The sequence below is a fragment of the Haematobia irritans genome, chromosome 3 (genome assembly GCF_050003625.1).
Source record: "Haematobia irritans isolate KBUSLIRL chromosome 3, ASM5000362v1, whole genome shotgun sequence".
NCBI lineage: Eukaryota > Metazoa > Arthropoda > Insecta > Diptera > Muscidae > Haematobia > Haematobia irritans.
This window is the reverse complement of record NC_134399.1, coordinates 65,542,123-65,564,799: the sequence shown is the minus strand read 5'-3', so window position 1 is coordinate 65,564,799 and position 22,677 is coordinate 65,542,123. Positions and strand designations below refer to the sequence as shown.

The window sequence follows — 22,677 nt, the reverse complement described above, 5'->3', positions numbered from 1 at the left end:
TGTAATACAAACATTGTAGAAAAAATTATTAAATTTTTTTTATTTTAATTTTACCTTTTGCCGGACGTGGATTCGAACAGCGGACCACACAGTTTGAAAGGATCAAAGAAGTAGCTGATCAATTGCCCAAGGAAAAATAAAATGTTAATTTTGTAATAACAAGCAACAACCACCAACTTAATTCAATATCGCTCCCTGTTAAATAGCGCTCCAAGCTACTAAACACATATATGTTTATAGGCTATTTCTAAATTAATATATGTTTGCATCCAAGCATATTATATTTACAAACATTTTATGTCCCAAACATAATATGTTCTAACATATTAACATATATGTCCCAAACATGTTATGCTAGTTTATGAACATTATATGCTTGCATTCAAAAATATTGTGTTTAAAAATTTGTGTTCCAAACATATAATGTTTATAGCCAAACATATGAAAAACAGTCTTTTTCATCCGTGTATAAAGTGGTGCAAGGTATAATATAGTCGGCCCAGCCCGACTTTAGACTTTCCTTACTTGTTTATAGGCTATTTCTAAATAAGTATATGTTTGCATCAAAGCATATTATATTTACAAAAATTTATGTCCCAAACATAATATGTTCTTACATATTAACATATATGTCCCAAACATGTTATGCTAGTTTATGAACATTATATGCTTGCACTTAAAAATATTGCGTTAAAAATTTTGAGTTCCAATCATATGATTTTTACACCCAAACATATGAAAAACAGTCTTTTTCGTCCTGTAGCAATTCTATCCCTTGATTAAAATAGTTTTCCTCAAGGTCTTCAAAATAGTGGTTTACAACTGTAATTGCATCTTCATTTGAGGTAAAACGCTTGCCAGCAAGGATTTTTTAGATTTGGGAACAAGTAAATGTCACTGGGAGCTAAATCGGGAGAATAAGGTGGATGGTCAAGAAACTCGTACCTAAATTCGTTGATTTTAGCCATTGTTAAAACACTCTTGTGCGCTCACCCAGAAAAATGCTCCTTGTAAATTCGAGAAAAATAATTGCTTTTGGTTAGTTTACTGATTTTATTTATCTTGAGTTAAATCTTTGTTAATGACAAGAAAAATTGTCATATTCAAATATATTTTACTCTTTTCTATGAGTAGCAAAATAGTTCATATTCTAAGAACAAATATGGAATTTTACTAAACTGATTTTCTTATGAAGAAATAAACATTATCTACGAACAAATTTACTTTTACTTCCCAATAGTAGGGCCTTCTTACAAATAAAGAAACTTTATATTACAAATCAAAAATATTGAAATATAATAAATTTTCTTTCATATGAACAAAAAAGTGAATGAAAGTAGTAAAGATTATTTCATATAATTTTCAACAGGTGTTTGTTGTATGTATTATACATTAACTTACTTTTTATTACTTTTTGTTTATTCATATGTAGTATAATTATTTATCTAAAAATGTCTTAATTATAGAATAGAATTGGGGAAGAAAGCAGTAAAATATAAATAAACACGAATTGCAGCAAGAAGCCAACACGGAATTGCGTTAAAACTTTTGAAACCTTATGCCCAGTGAATTATTTATGTCTGAAATACCAATAAGCCAGAATCGGTAAATGTGAAGATTAGAATTAAAATAATCTGGCTGGAATTTAAATTGTCAATTCGGTCTATGGTCAGAATTAAACATGTACTTTTGGGTGTTCATTAATGCTGGTGACATTCCGAGTGTTTCAAAGCTTCTCTAAGTGGTTTCACTGCAATGTGAAACGCCGTTCGGACTCGGCTATAAATTTTATCATTGAGCTTAACATGGAATCGGACAGCACTCAGTAATAAGAGAGAAGTTCACCAATGTGGTATCACAATGGACTGAATAGTCTAAGTGAGCCTGATACATCGGGCTGCAACCTAACCTAACCTAGACTATTCAGTCCATTGTGATACCACATTGGTGAACTTCTCTCTTATTACTGAGTGCTGTCCGATTCCATGTTAAGCTCAATGATAAAATTTATAGCAGAGTCCGAACGGCGTTTCACACTGCAGTGAAACCACTTAGAGAAGTTTTGAAACACTCGGAAATGTCACCAGCATTAATGAGGCGGGATAATCCACCGCTGAAAAACTTTTTGGTGTTAGGTCGAAGCAGGAATCAAACCCACGACCTTGTGTATGCAAAGCGGGCGTGCTAACCCTTGCCACGGTGGCACCCACTGACTAAATAATCTAAGTGAGCCTGATATATCAGGCAGCCACCTAACCTAACCTTTGGGTGCACATAAACACTAAACTGCCAGTTATAACGCAATTGATTTTACTTCAAATGACCTCTTTTCTTTAGAATGATTTCCGTACGATTTACAGGAATAGCAACTCATCGTTCCAATAATTTAAAGTGTTATCCAAATACTATGATCTGCAAGAAAAAAAATAATGAAATTCTTGAAATTAAATACACTTTTTACCGAAAATGTCAAATTATCCTGTAAAAATAATAATCCACATGGTTACATGCCAGACATTTCACTGCATCATTGAAATTTTACTCATAAACATCAATACCAATACCTCAAATTGGGTATAATTCGGCTTTTATGCCGGTACGTGATTAACATAAACCCCAAATATTTTTATTTGTTGATTTATTTTTTATTGAAATTTCATTTGACATTGCGATGATGATGTTGCTATTTTTGGTAGAGAACATAAAAAAAGACATGTGCTTGACAGAGAAATCTATGCTTGAGTTGACATTGAGTTGCCAATGAACATTTATATGTAGTGAAAGCTTAGAAAAATAAACGGGTATTGTAAAATATGACCGGTACTACATTTGCAACATTATTTATATTCACAGGATCAAACAAATGAAAATTGATTGCTTTTTTTAATAATCAAAATTATAAAAGAGAACATTCATCGCCGAAATTTAGACAAATAAGAATAGGCCCATCAATTGAATTAAGTCATCTGATCTATATAGGATTGATTGTAGGATTGATTTGTAAACAGTAATAATTTTCACTGGGAAATACAATTTTCACTACGCAATATTAGGTTTCCGTGCCGAAAACCTGTTTATTTTCACGGTTACATTCTTAATCAATTAATTACGGAGACAAAACGTTATAAATCCATGCCGTAAATTTTTCGAACCAATTTAGTGTTGTATTGAAAAAATCGAGGATAGCACGCATCTTTTAATGGCGAGTATATTTGAATTAACTTTTCGCAATTTTCAATTCGAAATGGAACAGAAACTTAAACGCTAATAACATTTGAACTTATTTTGTAAATTTTATGACAACTTGGTGGGGAATGACTAAAAGCAAAAATTGAAAATGTTTATTTTCTTTAAAATGCATTATTAAAGAGAAGTAACCGGAAAAAAATGGATATTTTAGCGGGATAATGCCAATATACTATTCAAGACTGTGCAATAAAATAGCCCGCGTAAAATTAACACCTATATGTGGGTATTAAGTTCGAGTTTAGCCGCATTTTTTCACTGAAGTGAAAACTTAATCAGCAATATAAGGCATACAATTATACATGTTTGTTGCAAATTTTATTATAACTTGTTGGGGAATTGCCTAAAGCAACTTTTCATAAAGTTTATATTCAAAAAAATGGACTATTAAAGAAAAGTAATCGTGAAAATATAGCGATTTTAGCGGCTAAACTCGAACTTAATACCCACCTTATGTCACGAGTTAAAGATTAAAATAATGTATATATTACCTCTATAAATTGTATATATTCTTATGTATACATTTATTATACAATACTTTAGTACCAAAATTTTCTGTAAACGATTGTGAACTTTAGAATATTTATTACTTCGCGATCGCCCGACGCCATAATTATGGTCACTTGAACAATCTGTGGAAATGGCAACTCTCTACATAGAATATATTTCATAGTAGTTGGTAAAACTTCCTTAAGGTTGTTTGTATTCAAGCTTATTTTTCAATCTGTGTTTGGAAGTGCCGGGTGCAGTTTTGTATTTTTGGTAATAATTGTGATCTGTGCCAATAATTGTGTAAAATGGAGTACGAAGACGACATCGAAATAGAAGATTTAATTATAGTAGAAGAAGAAGAAGATTCGCTTTTTAAAAAATTAAAGCAATTGAAAGGCGAAATGTTTTATTCTTTATTTAGAGGTAAGTAAAATGATTTTAGAGAGAGGAGCTTGAAATGGAAACCTTTATTGGAAATCGGCCTTTTGCCACAGAAATGAATTGTATATTTGAAATAATTGGTTTCAAACAATATATTGCTAATAAAGGTGAGTATTAAGTTGGAGTATAGCCGCTAAAATTGTCGATTGTTCACTAACGTAAAAACTAAATCAGTAAAAAAGCCATACAATTATACATACTTGTTGCAGATTTCATTATAACTTGATGGGGTATATTCCAAAACAAATTTTCACAAAGTTTATATTCTTTCAAGTGGATTATTAAATAAAAGTTCTAATTTTTTCACGATTACTATTCTTTAATAGTCCATTTTAAGGAATACAAACTTTGTGAACATTTTCTTTTGGATATTCCCCATCAAGTTATAATGAAATCTGCAACAAATATGTATATTTTTATGGCTTTTTTACTGATTTAGTTTTCACTTTAGTGATGTATATACTTATGTTGGAAGTCCAGTTATTTCAAATTCCATAATTTTCATTTTGTAGCAAACGGTTAATACATTGTGCAAGAAAATCATTTATGTATTGGGTGTTCATATTGTGCTCCCTTTCTACTACATGTAGAATGCGATCTACCACAATAGTTTTGAAAAGTATTGTTTTACCGTTACAATGAATTCTTCTATTTAGATCATGGAATAGATGAGAACAATTTGAAGTTTGTTTCCAAGAGTCATTTAGACGAGATTATGCCAAAAGGGCAGTTTGGCCAAAGACTTGTTTTTGAAAATTGTTTGTCAAAGTGGCAGCAACAGATGGTAAGGAGTTACGCATACTCTTCTTAATATTCTATTATAAAATATATATTTCTTTTTTTAAGGTACACCAAGAAAGCAATACTGCGCGTCCAAAGGAACCACAAGTAAATTCCCTTGACTTGATTAATTTTTTTGGAAATGACGTAAGTGAAGAATTTATTTGTACACATAAAATCATTTACTTATTTCAATTAAATTTCTCTGTTTTTTTAGAATATTGTTGGGGAAATTCTAAATAAATCTATGAAAGGGAAGCACGTGCTTAAATTTTATGAAAACAACAATGTTTTGGATTTTACATTTAGAAATGAATTAACAAATTGCATCGTGGAGTACCTATTAGAAACAAAAGTTTTTACTTCGCCTAGGCTTTTCGAGAGGCTTGCCTACTCGGTTTCAAAGAAATTTCCATCGGAGAGCAAGGTATGTGACATACAAGTACAAATTTTGTTTTTTCAAAACAAATGTTTTATAATAAATTTATAGAAAATTTTATAAAAATATTATTTCTATATAAAATTTTGTCAAGATTTTATTTCTATATAAAAAATGTTGTAAAAATTGTATTTCTCTAGAAACACTTGGCAAAAGTTTATTTCTGTACAACATTTCGTAAAATTTTATTTCTATACCAAATTTTGTCAAAATTTCCTAAAAAATTTCCTATAAAAAATTTTGTCAAAATCTTATTTCTGTAGAAAATTTTGTCAAAATTTTATTTCTATACCAAATTTTGTCAGAAATTTATTCCCATACAAAATTTTGTCAAAATTTAATTTCTATAAAAAAATTTGTCAAAATTTTATTTCTGTAGAAAATTTTGTCAAAATTTTATTTCTGTGGAAAATTTTGTCAAAATTTTGTCAAAATTTTATTTCTATGAAAAATTTAGCCAACATTTTATTTTGATAATTTTATTTCTGTAGACAATTTTATCAAAATTTTATTTCTATAGAAAATTTTGTCAAACTTTTATTTCTATAGAACTTTTTTAATTTTATTTCTGTAGAAAATTTTATTTCTATAGAAAATTTTATTTCTATAAAAAAATTTGGCGACGTTTTATTACTACACCAAATTTGGTCAAAACTACATTTCTACACAAAATTTTATTTTTACAAAACTGAATTCATTATTTACATTTGTTGCAATTTGTTGCAATGCATAGTTATGTATATTAATTTTAACCAATAAATATGTATAATTTTAATATTATTTAAAGTGCCAATTTTTTGACGACTTTTACAATGCAATTGCCGATTATGACGATTTTTATCGAAAAAAATTGACGATCTTTCTTGAAATTTTACTGGCAGCCCTGTATGTGATAATGTCAATGAACTGTCTCAACAGGAATGTTTTCAATTTCTATTTCTATATTTTGTTATTGACTGTTTTATTTTCGTACTTGAAGCATTTTCAATTAATAATTTAAATGGAAGCATCAATTTCGTGATTGAATCAGAAATATTTTTTTTTTTCTATGCAGTTTGAATACTGTTCAAAATTTTTTTCAATTCACGGCATTTTATAAATGGACAAATCCAATATTTTTGAAAAAAAAACAATTTTGTATTTCTAGAACTTCAAATTCTTATATATATGTATACAATCTTATCTACTAGGATATTTACTTCATTCATAAAAAAGGAAGGAAGCCAGGAGGAAAGCTTTACAGCAAGTACCACAACTCGTTGGGGAAATTAAGAAAAGCAGGGTTGTGGTCTCACAAGAATCCTCAAAAAAGAAATAGAAACGAATACGAAGAAGAAAATGAGATCGTCGATGAATTGTATTCCCAAGGTATAGTTATTATTTTGTACTATATTATAAAGCTGCCAAGCATTAGCATTATGTTTAGTTAGACTGAAATATTAAAATTTATTATGTAAATAATAAAATTTTAGTATTTTATCTCGTCGTAATTTCCTTATACATCATTCAAATTACACCTCCAAAATCTACTTTTACTAGATTTCAACCGTCATTTGCCTTACAAAAAGTAGATTTCAAATGTCGAAAATGTTGATTTATAGTGTAATGTATAGAGCCTATGAGATAGTTTTCTACCTAAATATTACAGATGACGATTGTCAAATATACAAAGATTGGCTTAAATTCAACATTGAGCCCTTTGACAAAGTTCTAGACAGTTGGAAGAGATCATTCAATATGCGCCATAATTTCATAAAGGAGCGAAACACTCTCACCAGCATAATTGAAGAATGGCCTATCTTAAAACAATCATTTGGATATAAATTGGTGAGTGAGTAAATAACATATTAAAGTACTTATATTATGTATATTTTACCTAGATTTCACATGACTTTTCTAAATTGTACCCAACAAAAGAAAATCTACTTTTCGACAAATGGGAATCAATGTGCACCTCAATAATAAAATTATTTACAAAAATACTGAAAGATGAGGAAAGTGTTTTGCTACTGCAGCAGCTTGATGATCCCAACACAAATTTCGGTAAATATTTAATAGTTTATAAATGCATTGCCCAATAGATGTATGTATTCTTAAGTAATATTTTAAGAAGTGCAGCTTCAACAATAGCACAAAAACAAACTTTTTCAAAATTGTTATAAAAATATTTATGCAAATCCTATGAAAACTTTTGGTTCTTCTAACAAAAATTTTGTGGCTTTAGTTCTTCAATATCTATACAGTAGTTTTACAAACACCTTGCTTCTATTCCATTGTTTTCGTTACTGCAAGTGAAACCATTTCGAAGTTTAATTTGTTTGTCAATGAGTAATGTATGTCTGGTTAATGAAAAGATTGCTATCGTTTATATTTGATGATAATGAACTATCTAACTAATCAATTTACGGCCATTTTCATGTAGCTCCGTTAGGATTTAACTACCAGTTAACAGAAAGCAAATTGCAAATATCTTCTCTCCGGTTAACTTTAACTGAAAAATTTTCGTCAGTTAAGTTCCTAACTGGCCTATGGAATATAAAGGCAAGATGACAGCTTAGTCCATAATACGGTTTAAAAGTTGGTTAGTTAACGGAACACTAACGGAGCTTTATGAAAATGGGGGTTAGTATGACATAAAAAAAGAAAAAAAAAATACCAAATATTGAGTAAATAAGTCGGTATTTGAACAACAATGACGTAGTACTCCTAACGAAATTCGAAAATAATTCTGAGGACAAAGATTATGCGTGTCAGTAATTTCTTTACTTTTTCTTAAATATAAACGAAATTTTAGTTAAAGTTAAAATTTAATGGAAGACTTTAAAAGTATCTAAGGATTCGCAATTGGTTTTAAAATCGATTAAAGACAATGTTTTATTACGATCACGTAAAAATTGTGCTACTGTTATTCTTAAAGTTCGTTCACACTGTAAAATTCTTTACAAACACAGAAATTCGTCCGGAATAAATTATAGTCTAGACGGCGCGTAAGTCCTTAATCCAGTATGACACAAATCTCCTGATCTTTAATGGTATTCTGTATTCAATTTTAACGATGTATCGCATAGTTAAGAAGGGATAACAAGAAAATTAGCATCGAAGCTATTCGGTAGACGTTTTAAACTACATTTACAATCGTTTAAAATCAGCTGTGTTGTTTTCTGTGTATATAACAAAAAATACATCGTTAAGTAAACAACGAAGATTTTTTGGTTTGGTCGAAGAAATACAGAATCCCACCACTGACTCGTATTTAAGTTTTGTCGAATTAAGTAGCGTTGTCAATGTAGATCATTCATACTGAAAAAAAATATTTCCTCAGAATTATATAGATTTTTTTAATATTACAGAAAACCGAAACTCCATAATTCTCTATTTATTACCAAGCCTTCTAAAGCCATCGAACAAGAAATCGGTTATAAACGGAAATTTAAAAAAACGTAAATATATAAAAACAACTGTTCAAGATTCTAGGGAAACATTTACGCTGTGGGCATTAAATGCGAGCGAGTTGCAGTCAAAAATAAAAAACACAATTGATTATTATTTTAAAAATAAGCAAACTCTACAACCTATAATTTGTGGTATAGGTCAAAGCCATACAAATTTTAATGAGCTGTTTGTATATTATGGTAACATATTCTACAAAGTGGCCAATCATGTGTTGGCTTTAGACACATGCTTTAAACTATTTAATGTGCTAGACTTAAAGTACCCGGATTCGTGCAAAAATGTATGGCTTTTTCTGCAACAACATATTTATGAAATTGTTGTTGATGATTCTGAAAAAACTCCAATCTTGGTAACAATTTTAAATGATATAAAATTTAATTAATTATTTTATTTATGTGTAAATAACACAACTAAACAATAATCTCTCGTAAAGGAAATTTTAGATCAATGAAGTTCATTTTGTGGAAAAATTTAGCAACGTGATAACATATGCATATAAAAATTTGTACTTATTCTTAAATTTAATTCAGATTCTTCCTTATTTGCCTTAAAAACAAAGCGTCAACTATATATCAGGTTTTTTTTTTTATTTTAACATATAGATTTTAAAGTTGTTCAGCAAAATGCAAAATTAGTGAAATTTTAATAACAATAACACCCGTCTACGTCAAATTCAGGTATAACCTTTGACAAATAGAACAATCAAAGAAAACTTCATTGGTCTCAAATTTCGCCTCAAAGAAAATAAATTGTTTCTGAATATAAAAAATTAGGTACTTATATTGTTCGTTTTATGCAATGGATATTCAATGCTTTTTATGTCGAAAATCATTTAAAAGTTGTAATGAGCTATTCGTTCATTTAAAATATTTACACCACGTACAATCGATTTCATATTTTATTTGTGGATTTCAAGAATGCGCCCAGAAATTTAATACATTCAAATCGTTTTGTAAACATATGAAAAATGATGCTAATAACTATACTAATAATGCTTCACACACCACCACAATAGATGTGTGTAATAAAATTACACCACATTTATTCAATGATGATTTAAATATTTCGAGTTCGGTAAATGAAAACTTATCAGATCTTAAAAAGGATGCTGATGCCGATAATATTAACACCCAATTTCATACAATAGATACAGATAAATTAAAAGAAAATTCTAAAAATTTTACTTTGAAATATTATTCGGATCGCTGTCTTCCTCGAAAGAAAGGGTCTCAGATTCAACGAAATATTGAACGTTTTATTACACAGCCAATAGGGTCAGAAATACAAAAAATTTTACGGCATTTGAAAAATGGCAATTTGGAATTAACAGAAAAGAGTCTACGGGAAATTATTGTTTTTTGTAATAGTCCTTTTCAAGATTTTAACTCAGAATATAAATTTCTGAAATTTTTAACGGAAATGAATTTATATGAAAGTCCAAAAATTATTAATTTAAATAATACCGTTACTAACGTGGTTAAAAAACATATCAATACATTCCAATCTGTTAATTCTAAAGGTGTTATTTTTCCCATAAAATTCCAAATAAAAAAATTTTTTGAACTGGATTGTGTTTTCGAGAGTTTTCTACACAATACAAATCTATTATGTGAAAGCGATACACTATCAAATTTTTGTAATGGTAAATTATGGAAACAAAAACAAAAGAATTTTGGCGACAAATTAGTAATACCGTATTTCTTATATTTCGATGACTTTGAGGTTAACAATCCACTGGGCTCGCACACATCGAGCATATTGGGAGTCTACTATTCATTTCCTTCAGCTCCAAACTTTTTGAAATATAAACTGAATAATATTTTTATTGCGGCTTTGTACAAGTCAATTGACGTAAAAACATTTGGAAACAGTAAATCCTTTTACAAATTAATAGATATTCTTAATGATTTAGAAAACAATGGTATTGATTTAGAAATTAAATCAGAAAAAAGGAAAATCTTTTTTTCTTTGGGCTTAGTCGTAGGCGACAATCTGGCACTGAATTCCATTTTAGGATTTTCTCGCTCATTTTCGGCAAAACATTTTTGTAGGTATTGTAAACTCTCTAAAGCATCCACACAGAACATGTGCGACGAAGATTTTAATCAACTCAGAAATATTTCCAACTATGAACAAGATGTTAAGTCAATGAATGTTGAAAAAACAGGGATAAGAGAAAATTCTATATTCAATAGAATATCCAATTATCATGTAGTTGACAATTTTTATGCAGACCTCCTACATGATATATTGGAAGGAGTTTTTCAATATGATATGTGCCATATCATAAAGTCTCTAATCAAAGACAAAGTTATTGATTTGGAGATTTTAAATATAAGAAAAAACTCGTTTCAATATGGAGAGACAGAGATTGGAAATATATCACCAGCTATCAATGAACGTAACTTGCGTCATATGAGTCTTAAAATGTCAGGAAGGGAAATCTTAACTTTCGTGCATTTTTTCCCGCTAATGGTTGGAGACTTGGTCGACTCGAATTCTAATCTATGGCAGTTCGTTGTAAATTTAGTGGAAATGCTTGATATTTTGCTGATGCCGACATTTTCTACTTTAGACTTGGCGAATTTACATTCTCATATTGAATATCATAATCGAACTTATGTTACGCTGTTTCTTGACACCTTAAAGCCAAAGCATCATTTTTTAACCCATTATATAAGGATTATTCAAAACTCGGGACCATTAAAATATTTGTGGACTTTTAACTTCGAATCTAAACATCGCGAACTAAAATCGTATGTAAAAAATATTATGTCTAGAAAGAATATTTTGATATCACTCGCCATTAAATTTGGTATTGTTTTTTCAGATTTCGTATCAAATTTTATGTATAATGTAATTAAGTTGCCTGATAGCACATACACTGCCTGTAATTCTCTTTATTACAAGGATTTATGTAACCGACTTTCTTTGGAAGAATTAAATTCATCCGTTCTATTTTCAAGATTTGAGAGGTATGGTACTACATATAAAAAGGATTTTGTAGTTTTCAGTTACGATCCCACTTTCAAAGCCTTTGTTATAAAAGAAATGTTTATGCTTAATACAAAAGTGTTTTTGTTATGCAAACAATTAAACGTAATATCATATGACAAACATTACTTATCATATGTTGTTGAAAAACACTCATCATCAGAAGTAACCATACACTCAATCGATAATGTGAAATCACCGCCTATACATGTTATTAACCTTAACGGAAAACAGTTTTTGCGTCCAAAGCCTTTGTTTCACGATTGATCGTGGCAAAAGGTTCGAAATATTGGTATTATTTAAATATAAAAGAATAATAACATGTATAGCCGGCGATTTCACATTATCAATTGAGTGTGCTACACATCTTGAAACAATATATGTGATATTGGGCAACCCTATTACATTAGGCATAAAGTTGATATGAAATCAAAGAAAATATGGCGAGAAAAAATTAGATTTTTACTATGAAACACAAATTAATAAAAACTGTGCCTACAAAGAAAATGAATATTGTATGGGTAAAATCGTCACAAATGAATGAATGAACAGTTTTACAATCCTTTTCAAAATCAGAGGTCAACTATAGGACTTTCGACTGATAAGCATTTCCATTGCAAATAAACTAACAATCCAAGGAATATAATTGTCCCTTCAAATCAAATGAATCCTTTTTCAAATCGAATGAAATCATTTTCAAATCAAAGGAAACATTTTCCAAATCAAATAACTTTTTTCAAATCAAATGCGTCTCTAAATTTGAACGAATGGATTCAAAATTATCGAATAAATTGGTACATCGTAAAAAAATCGTTGATGGTTTAGGTTATTCATAATTTTTGTCGGGCTTCTAATAAAATTAAAATTATTATTACAAGTCGTTGTCTAATGTTATGATAGTGATGAGCTATTTGGATTTTTTTCGCCCGATATTTAAAAACAAAAAATGTAAAATTATTATTATTGTACCCATTTGGCTTTCTCATATCATAAAAATAATTTGACGAACCAATGCCAAAATCCGAACTATTATGGATGGAAAATTCATTAAAAACTTGCAAAGATTCATTTAGTATGAAAAAGGATTCGTTTGAGTTGAAAAAGGATTCCTTTGAGTTGAAAAAGGATACATTTGGTTTCATGCCATATATTTTTGTAACATCCGTAACAACATTCTTAACGTTTCGATGGATAATGATAAAATCGTTGAAAAATTGCTTGATATTGTTTTGAAAAAAAAAAAACAATTTCTTGAAAACAATTTTTAAAAGCAATAATCGTTTAATAATTTTATATGAAGTTTACAATTTTTAATAATTGCCAAATTTTGAGTTCCTTAAATTTTGCAAGCTTGAACATTAGTATTATATTCATTGCTATTAAACATGTCACATTTTAATAAAACTACAAATGAATGAACAACAAAAATATTTAATTTAAAATAACTATATATCATACTGTATATAAATAGTATACACATTTTTATAAAAATTACATTATTCGCTTAAAACTTTTCAATAACTATAAGTAATTGATTTATTTTATGTATATATGTATTTAATGTTACATATCGGCCTTGAAGGCCTATAATATACACAATCGTCATTGACATTTATATTGAATTTAGTATAAGGCTCAATAAAAAATATATATCAATATTTACCACAAAAAATCTTTTTAATAATACATGTCACACTCGAGTTACGTAGCAGTCAATCAAAAGTATGAGAACATGAAAGTAAGTATTAGTAAAAAAAATATATATTCCTTTTAACTCCATTGCTGGTTAAAAGGAATATATATTATTAGTGGACGTATTTGAAAGTAACATTTTTTTTGGTGATTAGTAAGAAAACTTACTAAAAGGAAATAAACACGTATTGAGAAGTATAACATGAAATTATTTGAACACAGTAAAATTTTCGCAGAATGTAATATAGGACCAATTAAATACAATCAAAATGCTTGCATATTATCTATACTAATTACTTACCAATAAAGTACATCATTTCCTAAAATACTAAAATTATTTTGGTAGTTTTCGTTATAGACTAAACTAAAAATAATTATACGTTGCTTTCTTTCTATTAATAAATTTCCTCAAAAACGGATTTGTTTTTGCATAAAATGTATACAGAATAACTGTATTTATGCAAAATTTTTCCTGAATAAATACATAAAATATACTAGCAATGGAAACAAAATGTACATGACATTTGGTTACTCATCCACAATGGTAATAAAAAAATTTCTAAGTTAAACTAAGTAATGAACTAAAATAAAAGAAAAGTAAGGTTACAAATTGGAAGAAAAATATGGCATTAAAAAAAATAAAAATGTCTTTGGCGCTATACGAAGTTCAATTTTCTTCAAAAATAGTTCATTTTAACTTAACCAATGGGTCACTTTTTTTTGGGTGCTGGTGCGTTGTCTTGATGAAAATTTGTTTTTTTGTGTTGTAAGTCAGGATGTTTTTCTCGAATTTGTACATCCAAAAGGTTACAATAGTACTCTGAATTTATTGTTTTACCCTTTTGCAGATAGTCAATCAATAAAATACCTTTGAAGTCCCAAAAAACCGTTGCCATAACCTTACCAGCCTTCTTTGGGGCACTTCCTCCAGCTTCAGTCCATTGTTTGGATTGTTCTTTAGTCTCTCGAGTATAGTGGTGGATCCATGTCTCCTCAACAGTTATGAAACGACGCTTAAAATCCATTTTATTTCCCTTAAAACGATCCAAACAAGCTTGAGAAATGTTCATTCTTATGCGTTTTTGATCGACTGTTAACAAATGCGGCACCCATCTTGCAGAAAGCTTTTTCATCCGTAGTTTTTCATGCAAAATTAAATGGACTCGATCATTTGAGATGCCCATGATATTAGCAATTTCATGCACTTTTATTCGTCGATCATTTAATACCATATCATGCACTTTGGCTACAATTTCTGTTGTTGTTGCAGTTTTTGGACGTTCACTACGTGGTATATCTTCAATGCTTGTACGACCACGTTTAAATTCAGCAACTCAATTTTCTAATGTTGCATATGAAGGAGCACTTTCACCTAACACATTCATCATATCTTTATGAATTTCTTGTCCTGATAAACCGTTTTTATGTAAATATTTAAAGACAGCACGCATTTCTAATTTTTTTTCCATTGTAAAAAAATTGCGGATGCGTCTTTTTTGAACACCTGTTTCTATATGAAGGATTTGGCAGATCGAAGCAAAATCTAACATGTGTTCATAGCAGAGATAGAAGTTTCCAAAACACTTAACTTTTTTTCTGTTTATACCGCGCTTTTTGTGCTAGGCTAAGAAGTTTCCGAACTGCCCTCGTACACTGATATGGAGCATGATTTTAGCTCACCTTTTGTATGTGTTTGTTTGGAGATTTTTATGCAATTTTTTGTCTTCTAAATAATAGTAGGGAAGAACATGTAAGTAGGTACAATCATTTACTTAAAATATCTCATTAATATTAATTATTATTTTCTTTTATTATATTTTATTGTAATCTATGTCATGCACTTTGGCTAGCATGATAGTCGTACATTTCGATGGTCATGGATAAAGAGTCTGTCTAGTATGCACACCAAACAATTTGTAAGCGATGCCTTATCTATGGAGTACTGCTTGTGATATTTTCTTTAGAAATGGATAATTTTTCTAGATGGTGTCACATACTATGGTACACACACATAGTGTTTACATCATAATAGCAAGCATGCCATAAGGATCTGGCTGATATTTGAAATTTTGATAGTATTCAAAAAAAAGTAGCAAAATTACCTTCAAACGTGACACAAAATGTGACCAACTTTCCCTTAACCCATTACACGCCAAGACCATTTAAAATAATTTATATATTTACTTCAGCTAAAAAAAAATAAAAAAAAAACATAAAAAAAACAAAAAGAAACGTTGCCTAATTTCATTTATAAACAAAGTTCTGCGATATTAAATGTTGCCAATTTTCTGTACTCAAGCGAGTACAATGGCAGGGAATGGGTTAATAAGCTTGTCATTCCGTTTGTAACACATCGAACTATCGATTTCCGACTATATAAAGTATATATTCTTGATCAGGGAGAAATTCTACGACGATATAACCATGTCCGTCTGTCTGTCTGCCTGCCTGGCTGTCTGTCTGTCTGTTCTAACCACGCTACAGTCTTCAATAATGAAGCAATCGTGCTGAAATTTTGCACAAACTCGTATTTTGTCTGCAGGCAGGTCAAGTTCGACGATGGGCTATATCGGTCCAGGTTTTGATATAGTCCCCATATAAACCGACCTCCCGACTTGGCTTATAAAACCGTAGTTTTTATCCAATTTGCCTGAAATTGGAAATCTAGAGGTATTTTAGGATCATCAAACAGTGTACCGAAAATGGTGCTTATCGGTTCATGTTTTGGTATAGCCCTCATATGGACCGATTCCCGATTTTGCTTCTTGGGCGTCTAGAAGTGTATTTTCTATCCGATTTGCCTAAAATTGAAAATCTAGCGGTATTTTAAGATCACAAATTGGTGTGTCGAAAATGGAGGGTATCGGTCCATGTTTTGGAACAGTTCCTATATAGACCGATCTCCCGATTTTACTTCTTGGGCTTCTAGAATCCGTAGTTTTTACCCAATTTGCCTGAAATTGGAAATCTAGAGGTATTCTAGGACCATAAAGTGGTGTGCCGAATATATTGTGTATCGGTACAGTTTTTGATATAGCCCCCTTATAAACCGGCCCTCCGATTTGGGTTTTAGATTCTAGAACTACAATTAGATGTGCTGAATACTGTGTGTATCCTTCCATGGTTTGGTATAGCCCCCATTACACCTAACTCCCGATTTAACTCCTAGGGTTTCTGGAAATTTTAGTTTTTATTCGATTTGCCACAAATTGGTATTTTAGAGCCATAACAAAGTTTTATCGGTCTATTTGGTAAGGCCTCCATATAGACCGATTTCACTTATTGAGGGTATAGAAGGCGCACTGATCATGAAAATTGCTTGAAACTGAATGCAAAATTTCCAGATTTTACTTCTCGTAGTCATTTAAATAATTGTGATGAAAATCCACAGATTATAGATTTCAAATCAAGGCGTTATTTCATCATTTTTTTGCACACTTACAAGAGATATTTGTGATTCCTCTAAAACTCAAACAAAAAATGGTATAAATTCAGAATCTGATCTAGTCTTCATAGGTAAAATCTTTGCATTTATCTGTGGGAAGCGTATTGGTTGAACTGATCTGCTTGAGAAAATATCTGTCATCAAACCCCCCTGAAATTTTCAAAGAAAATTATTATATTTGATTTATGGTGGTGGATGTTTAAGATTCGGCCCGGCCGAACTTACTACTGTATGTACTTGTCTTTCAATAATTATGAACAGTGGTGGTACTCCTTGTCAAAGCAATTTTAATAAAATGTTTGCATACTTCTAGGGTTGCAATTTTGAGATGAAAAGGTGTCCAGAAATTGAAAATGTCGCACGCCTTCGCTTAAAGAAAAATGAGAATCAAATGCATTTACTCTTTTTTATAAAGAATTGTGAATTATTTTCTAAATTAGATTTAAAGTCACAAATCATTGCTTCAATTTGATTAGAAGTACAATCCTGGAAAAAAAATCATAGAGATTGTAGCATAATTTCAGACGCTAAAAATATTCGCTTGAAACATTGAAGGGCAGAAAAAAGTGTGCCAAAATATATCATCGCAGCCATATTTGTGAAAACCTGCAGTTTATATAGTAAGGCTAGTAAGCTATATCAAAATCCGAATATATATATAGCCGATATTGTTCACATTTAATTATACATCATAAAAGATACATGATACATCGATTTATCGACATTTCATTATCTTGTTTACAAGCATTTTTGTCTGAGTTTTTTTTTTAAGGAACCTGTTAATCGTGATAGCGTTCAAGGGCTGTAGTCCAATGCCAGTGTTGCCGTTTCTAATTAATAAAAAGTGGCATGAAAAGTGTCATTCGAAATAAAATGTTGCACACAAATTTTCAAAAAGAGTCTCTTTTTCTCGTAAAGAAAAATATTTTAAAATACGTTAACTTTCAGACGATAAAAGTGTTCACTTGAAATCATTTCGTAAGTGTAGCAAATGACCGGAAAAAGTGGCAACATTGCCACTACAACAATAAATTGGTACAATGGTTTTTACGCTATATTGGCTAACACACGTTTTCATTGAGACTGGCAATTAAGCAAACTACTTTGAAACCTTTGCCAGGCAAACATTTTGTAGACCAAAAAGTAGCACAAAAAGTGTCAGTCTTTATCATAGAGAAAAAATGGGAATTAAATCCATTTATATCAGTTTCCATATAGAATTGAGATCCTATTTGAAACTTTCCGTTTATAAAAAAGAGTAATTACATACTCCTAATCGATTATTCAAAAGGCCAGGCCAAATTAAGTACTATAGAATTTTTTATGGGGATATTTGCATACTTTCAGGCGCTCCGCTAGAAATCACGATGTTATGATATGGAAAAAGTAAAGTAATAGCCACCCAAACTTCTTGTTATGGAACCGATAATACCCGTAGTTTTATTATACCCTCCACCATAGGATGGGGGTATATTAACTTGTCACTGGTCTCTAACAACCATGCAAAAATTGGGTGACATCGGTCCATAATTATATAGCCCCCATATAAACCGATCCCCCGATTTGGCTTGCAGAGCCTCTAAGAGAAGCAAATTTCATCCGATCCAGCTGAAATTTAGTACGTAGTGTAAGTATGGGGTCTCTAACAACCATGCAGGAATTGGTCAATATCGGTCCATAATTATATATAGCCCCCATATCAACCGATCCCCCGATTTGGCTTGAGGAGCCTCTAAGAGAAGCAAATTTCATGCGATCTGGCTGAAATTTAGTACATGGTGTTAGTATATGGTCTCTAACAAGCATAAAAAAATTGGTCTACATCGGTCCGTAATTATATATAGCCCCCATATAAACCGATCCCCAAGATTTGAACTCCGGAGCCTCATGGATGAGCAAAATTCATCCGATTCTGTTGAAATTTGGTACGTGGTGTTAGTATATGGTCTCTAACAACCATGCAGGAATTGATCCATATCGGTCCATAATTATATATAGCTCCCATATAAACCGATCCACAGATTTGGCTTGCAGAGCCTCTAAGAGAAGCAAATTTCATCCGATTCTGTTGAAATTTGGTACGTGGTGTTAGTATATGGTCTCTAACAACCATGCAGGAATTGGTCCATATCGGTCCATAATTATATATAGCTCCCATATAAACCGATCCCCAGATTTGAACTCCGGAGCTTTTGGAGGAGCAAAATTCATCCGATCCGGTTGAAATTTGGTACATGGTGAAATTTGGCACATTGCGCTAGTATATGGCCGCTAATAACCATGCCAAAATTGGTCCATATCGGTCTATAGTTATATATAGCCGATCCCCAAAAATTTCTATAGAAAATGTTGTCAAAATTTTATTGCTTTAGAAAATTTTGTCAAAATTTTATTTCTATAGAAAATATTGTCAAAATTTTATTTCTATAGAAAATTTTGTCAAAATTTTATTGCTATAGAAAATTTTGTCAAAATTTTATTTCTATAAAAAATGTTATCAACATTTTATTGCTTTAGAAAATTTTGTCAAAAGATTATTACTATAGAAAATTTTGTCAACATTTTATTTCTATAGATAATTTTGTCAAAATTTTATTTCTATAGAAAATTTTGTCAAAATTTTATTTCTATAGAAAATTTTGTCAAAATTTTATTTCTATAGAAAATTTTGTCAAAATTTTATTTCTATAGAAAATTTTGTCAAAATTTTATTTCTATAGAAAATTTTGTCAAAATTTTATTTCTTTAGAAAATTTTGTCAAAATTTTATTTCTATAGAAAATTTTGTCAAAATTTTATTTCTATAGAAAATTTTGTCAAAATTTTATTTCTTAGAAAATTTTGTCAAAATTTTATTTCTATAGAAAATTTTGTCAAAAGTTTATTTCTATAGAAATATATAGCTCCCATATAAACCGATCCCCAGATTTGAACTTCGGAGCTTTTGGAGGAGCAAAATTCATCCGATCCGGTTGAAATTTGGTACGTGGTGAAATTTGGCACATTGCGCTAGTATATGGCCGCTAATAACCATGCCAAAATTGGTCCATATCGGTCTATAGTTATATATAGCCGATCCCCAAAAATAATCTACCAAAATTTCCATAGAAAATTTTGTCATAAATTTTATTTCTATAAAAAATTTTATCAAAATTTTATTGCTCTAGAAAATTTTGTCAAAATTTTATTACTATAGAAAATTTTGTCAAAATTTTATTACTATACAAAATTTTGTCAAAAATTTTATTTCTATAGAAAATTTTGTCAAAATTTTATTTCTATAGAAAATTTTGTCAAAATTTTATTTCTATAGAAAATTTTGTCAAAATTTTATTTCTATAGATAATTTTGTCGAAATTTTATTTCTATAGAAAATTCTGTCAAAATTTTATTTCTATAGAAAATTTTGTCAAACTGAATTACATACGTATTTAATCGGCCTTTTTGTTGTTTAATTAACCCCATATAGACTAACTTAAGTGATTCGGCTTAACGGCGGCCCGTTATATTTGGTTTACTTAAACTATTCAGTCCCTAGGTGGTAAACTTCTCTCTTATCAATGAGTGCTACCCAATTCGATGTGTAACTCATTAAAAAGGTGCCTCCTTCCTATGGCCAGTGAAACCACTTTGAGAAATTTTGAAAAAGCGGAATGAATGGACGAGGAGATAAACCACCGCTAAAAAAAACTTTAAGTGTTTGGTGAAAGTAGAGACTCATGACAAGAGAATGAATAACTGGCCGAAGCCGAATAGACAAGTTTTATACTGGCTCCGCAGCCAAAAAATACTTCCAATGTATCCCTGACATATGCCGATCTCGAAGTTTCCCTGCTCCCATTACGATGAATGCATATTGTAAGCAAACAAAAATTGGAATAAAATAAAACACATTTACCCCCCAAAATGCAGATCTCCTGGCGAAATACATGTTTGATTTTTCTAAAGGTCTCTTCTGTTTTCCTCCCTCTAAATGTGCAATATTATTAAATTTAAACATATTATATTTTTGGTCTTGAGTTTTAATTCATATATATAAGAGTATGTTCATTAATTTTGGACCAGAAACAATGTTAAGTTTCAGAATTAGCTCTCTCTCTGTCTCTCTCTAACTGTCAAATTTGATTTTATTTGTTATATTGACCATTTCTAAAGATATTATATAGTTATATTTATTAAATATTTTTAATAAATATAATTATATGCTTGTGTTTATACACTATTTAATTTATATATATATTATTTAAACATATAACATCTTTGGAAATGTTCCATATAACAATAGCCAGAGAGAAAGAGAGAGCGAGAGGATGAAAACACCAAAAAAAGTTTTTGAAAGAGAGTAAAAAAGAAGAACAGATTGAAACAAATGAGAATTTTTAATTCTGAAACTGAAAATTTTTTCCGGCCCAAAACAAATTGACAGACTTCAAATATATAATAACACTTATATCTTAAACCGTTTCTTTTATTAATTTATGAACATTGAATGCTTCCACTTGAAAGTTCTTTTATATTAATATATAGAGTCCTAAATATATACTTTTTACATCCAAATATATTTTTATTTGTCCATCATTATATCTTCTACTTACCTTTTATTTCAAAACGATTTCCTCTTTTTTGTTTTGCTTGCTTTGGAATTTTACTTTTTCCAAACAATCGGCCGAAATGTGGAATCCTTGATCTGCAACAATTGGTTCCAACTATTTAGTTATTTTTTTTTTTTAGAGAATGAATTTTTCTCTCTCCTCTCGTTTTCTCTGGCTTTTTGGTGTTGTGACTTCCTTTAATTTGCCTTTCTATTTTCAATGCGTAGGTGTAAATTTTTTTCCAAACAAATGATGAACATTCAAAAAGATTCTTAATTGAAATCCAAAATTGTATAATTTTTGATTTTTGTAAAATAAAAATGATTGATTTTTGATTTTACTAGAGCTCTGTCGAAAAGAAAAAATGCATTCACGAAAGTTTTTAAATTTTTGTTTTTTTTTTTTGGTTAATTTTGTTTTTATTTTAAGATTTTTGAATTTGAATTTTGTTGTGTTACTTTTTTGAACGGGAGGGGGGGTACTTTGCTTTTTGGTTGATGATGCTTTTGAAAACGAAAATTTAATATGAAGTGGTTTTCCGTTGTGTGTACCGGCTTGTTGGCTTGTTGAAAATAAAAAGTTAGTTTTGTTTACAGAACTCTAGTTTAATGGTAAGTGTTTTCTAAATTATTGCGGTTTCATTTGTGGCCAAAGGGCTTTAGAGTTATTGGAATAATTTTAGCTAATCAATATATTATTTTTATGTTTGGTAATTTCTCAAAGCCTACGTCATCGATTTTCTTATGCCCATAGTTTTGTGAGAAAAATTCCTGGTCTCCACACCACATGAATGAGGATTTTATTTTAAGATTTTGCGCTTGTTTCCTCGTTAATCTCAATTGCTTGCGTTTTAAGCTCTGTGATTCATTTGTCGAGTTTTAATTGCCAGTGGATTTTAGTTTCTATAGCCTGAAAATAAAGAAAAGTTTGGAATTACAAAAGTTTTCAAAAAAAAAAAAAAAATAAAAACAATTTTATAAAAAATGCTTTAAAAATATATTTATACTAAATTTATACTACTTTACTACTAATTAGTCGAAAAAGTAACTATTGCCGAAACATTATGATATTTGCTTGAAGTGAATATATAATAATAAAAGATT

At 29.9% G+C, this 22,677-nt stretch overlaps 2 protein-coding genes and 1 long non-coding RNA gene across 3 annotated transcripts; 2 read left to right on the top strand and 1 right to left on the bottom strand.

Annotated features, from left to right (window-relative positions):
- Nucleotides 1–1,346: 1,346 nt before the first annotated feature.
- LOC142229061 (uncharacterized) lies at nt 1,347–2,722 on the bottom strand. The gene is made up of 2 exons (XR_012720318.1): nt 2,565–2,722; nt 1,347–2,412 (listed from the first exon to the last, which is right to left on the bottom strand). It is a non-coding gene; the product is annotated as an uncharacterized LOC142229061 (long non-coding RNA).
- Nucleotides 2,723–3,916: 1,194 nt separating this feature from the next.
- Nucleotides 3,917–9,233, top strand: LOC142229060 (uncharacterized). Its single transcript, XM_075299594.1, has 8 exons — nt 3,917–4,161; nt 4,836–4,963; nt 5,026–5,106; nt 5,177–5,386; nt 6,589–6,766; nt 7,047–7,225; nt 7,279–7,441; nt 8,749–9,233. Exons 1-8 carry the CDS (start codon nt 4,044–4,046, stop codon nt 9,231–9,233), a joined length of 1,542 nt encoding a protein of 513 aa, XP_075155709.1. The 5' UTR covers nt 3,917–4,043.
- Nucleotides 9,234–9,811: 578 nt separating this feature from the next.
- Nucleotides 9,812–12,112, top strand: LOC142230963 (uncharacterized). Its single transcript, XM_075301581.1, has 2 exons — nt 9,812–10,211; nt 10,539–12,112. The coding sequence occupies exons 1-2, from the start codon at nt 9,812–9,814 to the stop codon at nt 12,110–12,112; spliced, it is 1,974 nt and encodes a 657-aa protein (XP_075157696.1).
- Nucleotides 12,113–22,677: the final 10,565 nt, after the last annotated feature.

Bases quoted from the DNA above. Each gene is read 5' to 3' on its own strand.
- LOC142229060 (XM_075299594.1), top strand. From the start codon at position 4,044: ATGGAGTACGAAGACGACATCGAAATAGAAGATTTAATTATAGTAGAA. The intron at 5,387-6,588 runs GTATGTGACATA...CTTATCTACTAG, and splicing joins AATTTCCATCGGAGAGCAAG to GATATTTACTTCATTCATAA. The intron at 7,442-8,748 runs GTAAATATTTAA...TTAATATTACAG, and splicing joins TGATCCCAACACAAATTTCG to AAAACCGAAACTCCATAATT.
- LOC142230963 (XM_075301581.1), top strand. From the start codon at position 9,812: ATGAAAAATGATGCTAATAACTATACTAATAATGCTTCACACACCACC. The intron at 10,212-10,538 runs GTAATAGTCCTT...GCGACAAATTAG, and splicing joins ACGGGAAATTATTGTTTTTT to TAATACCGTATTTCTTATAT.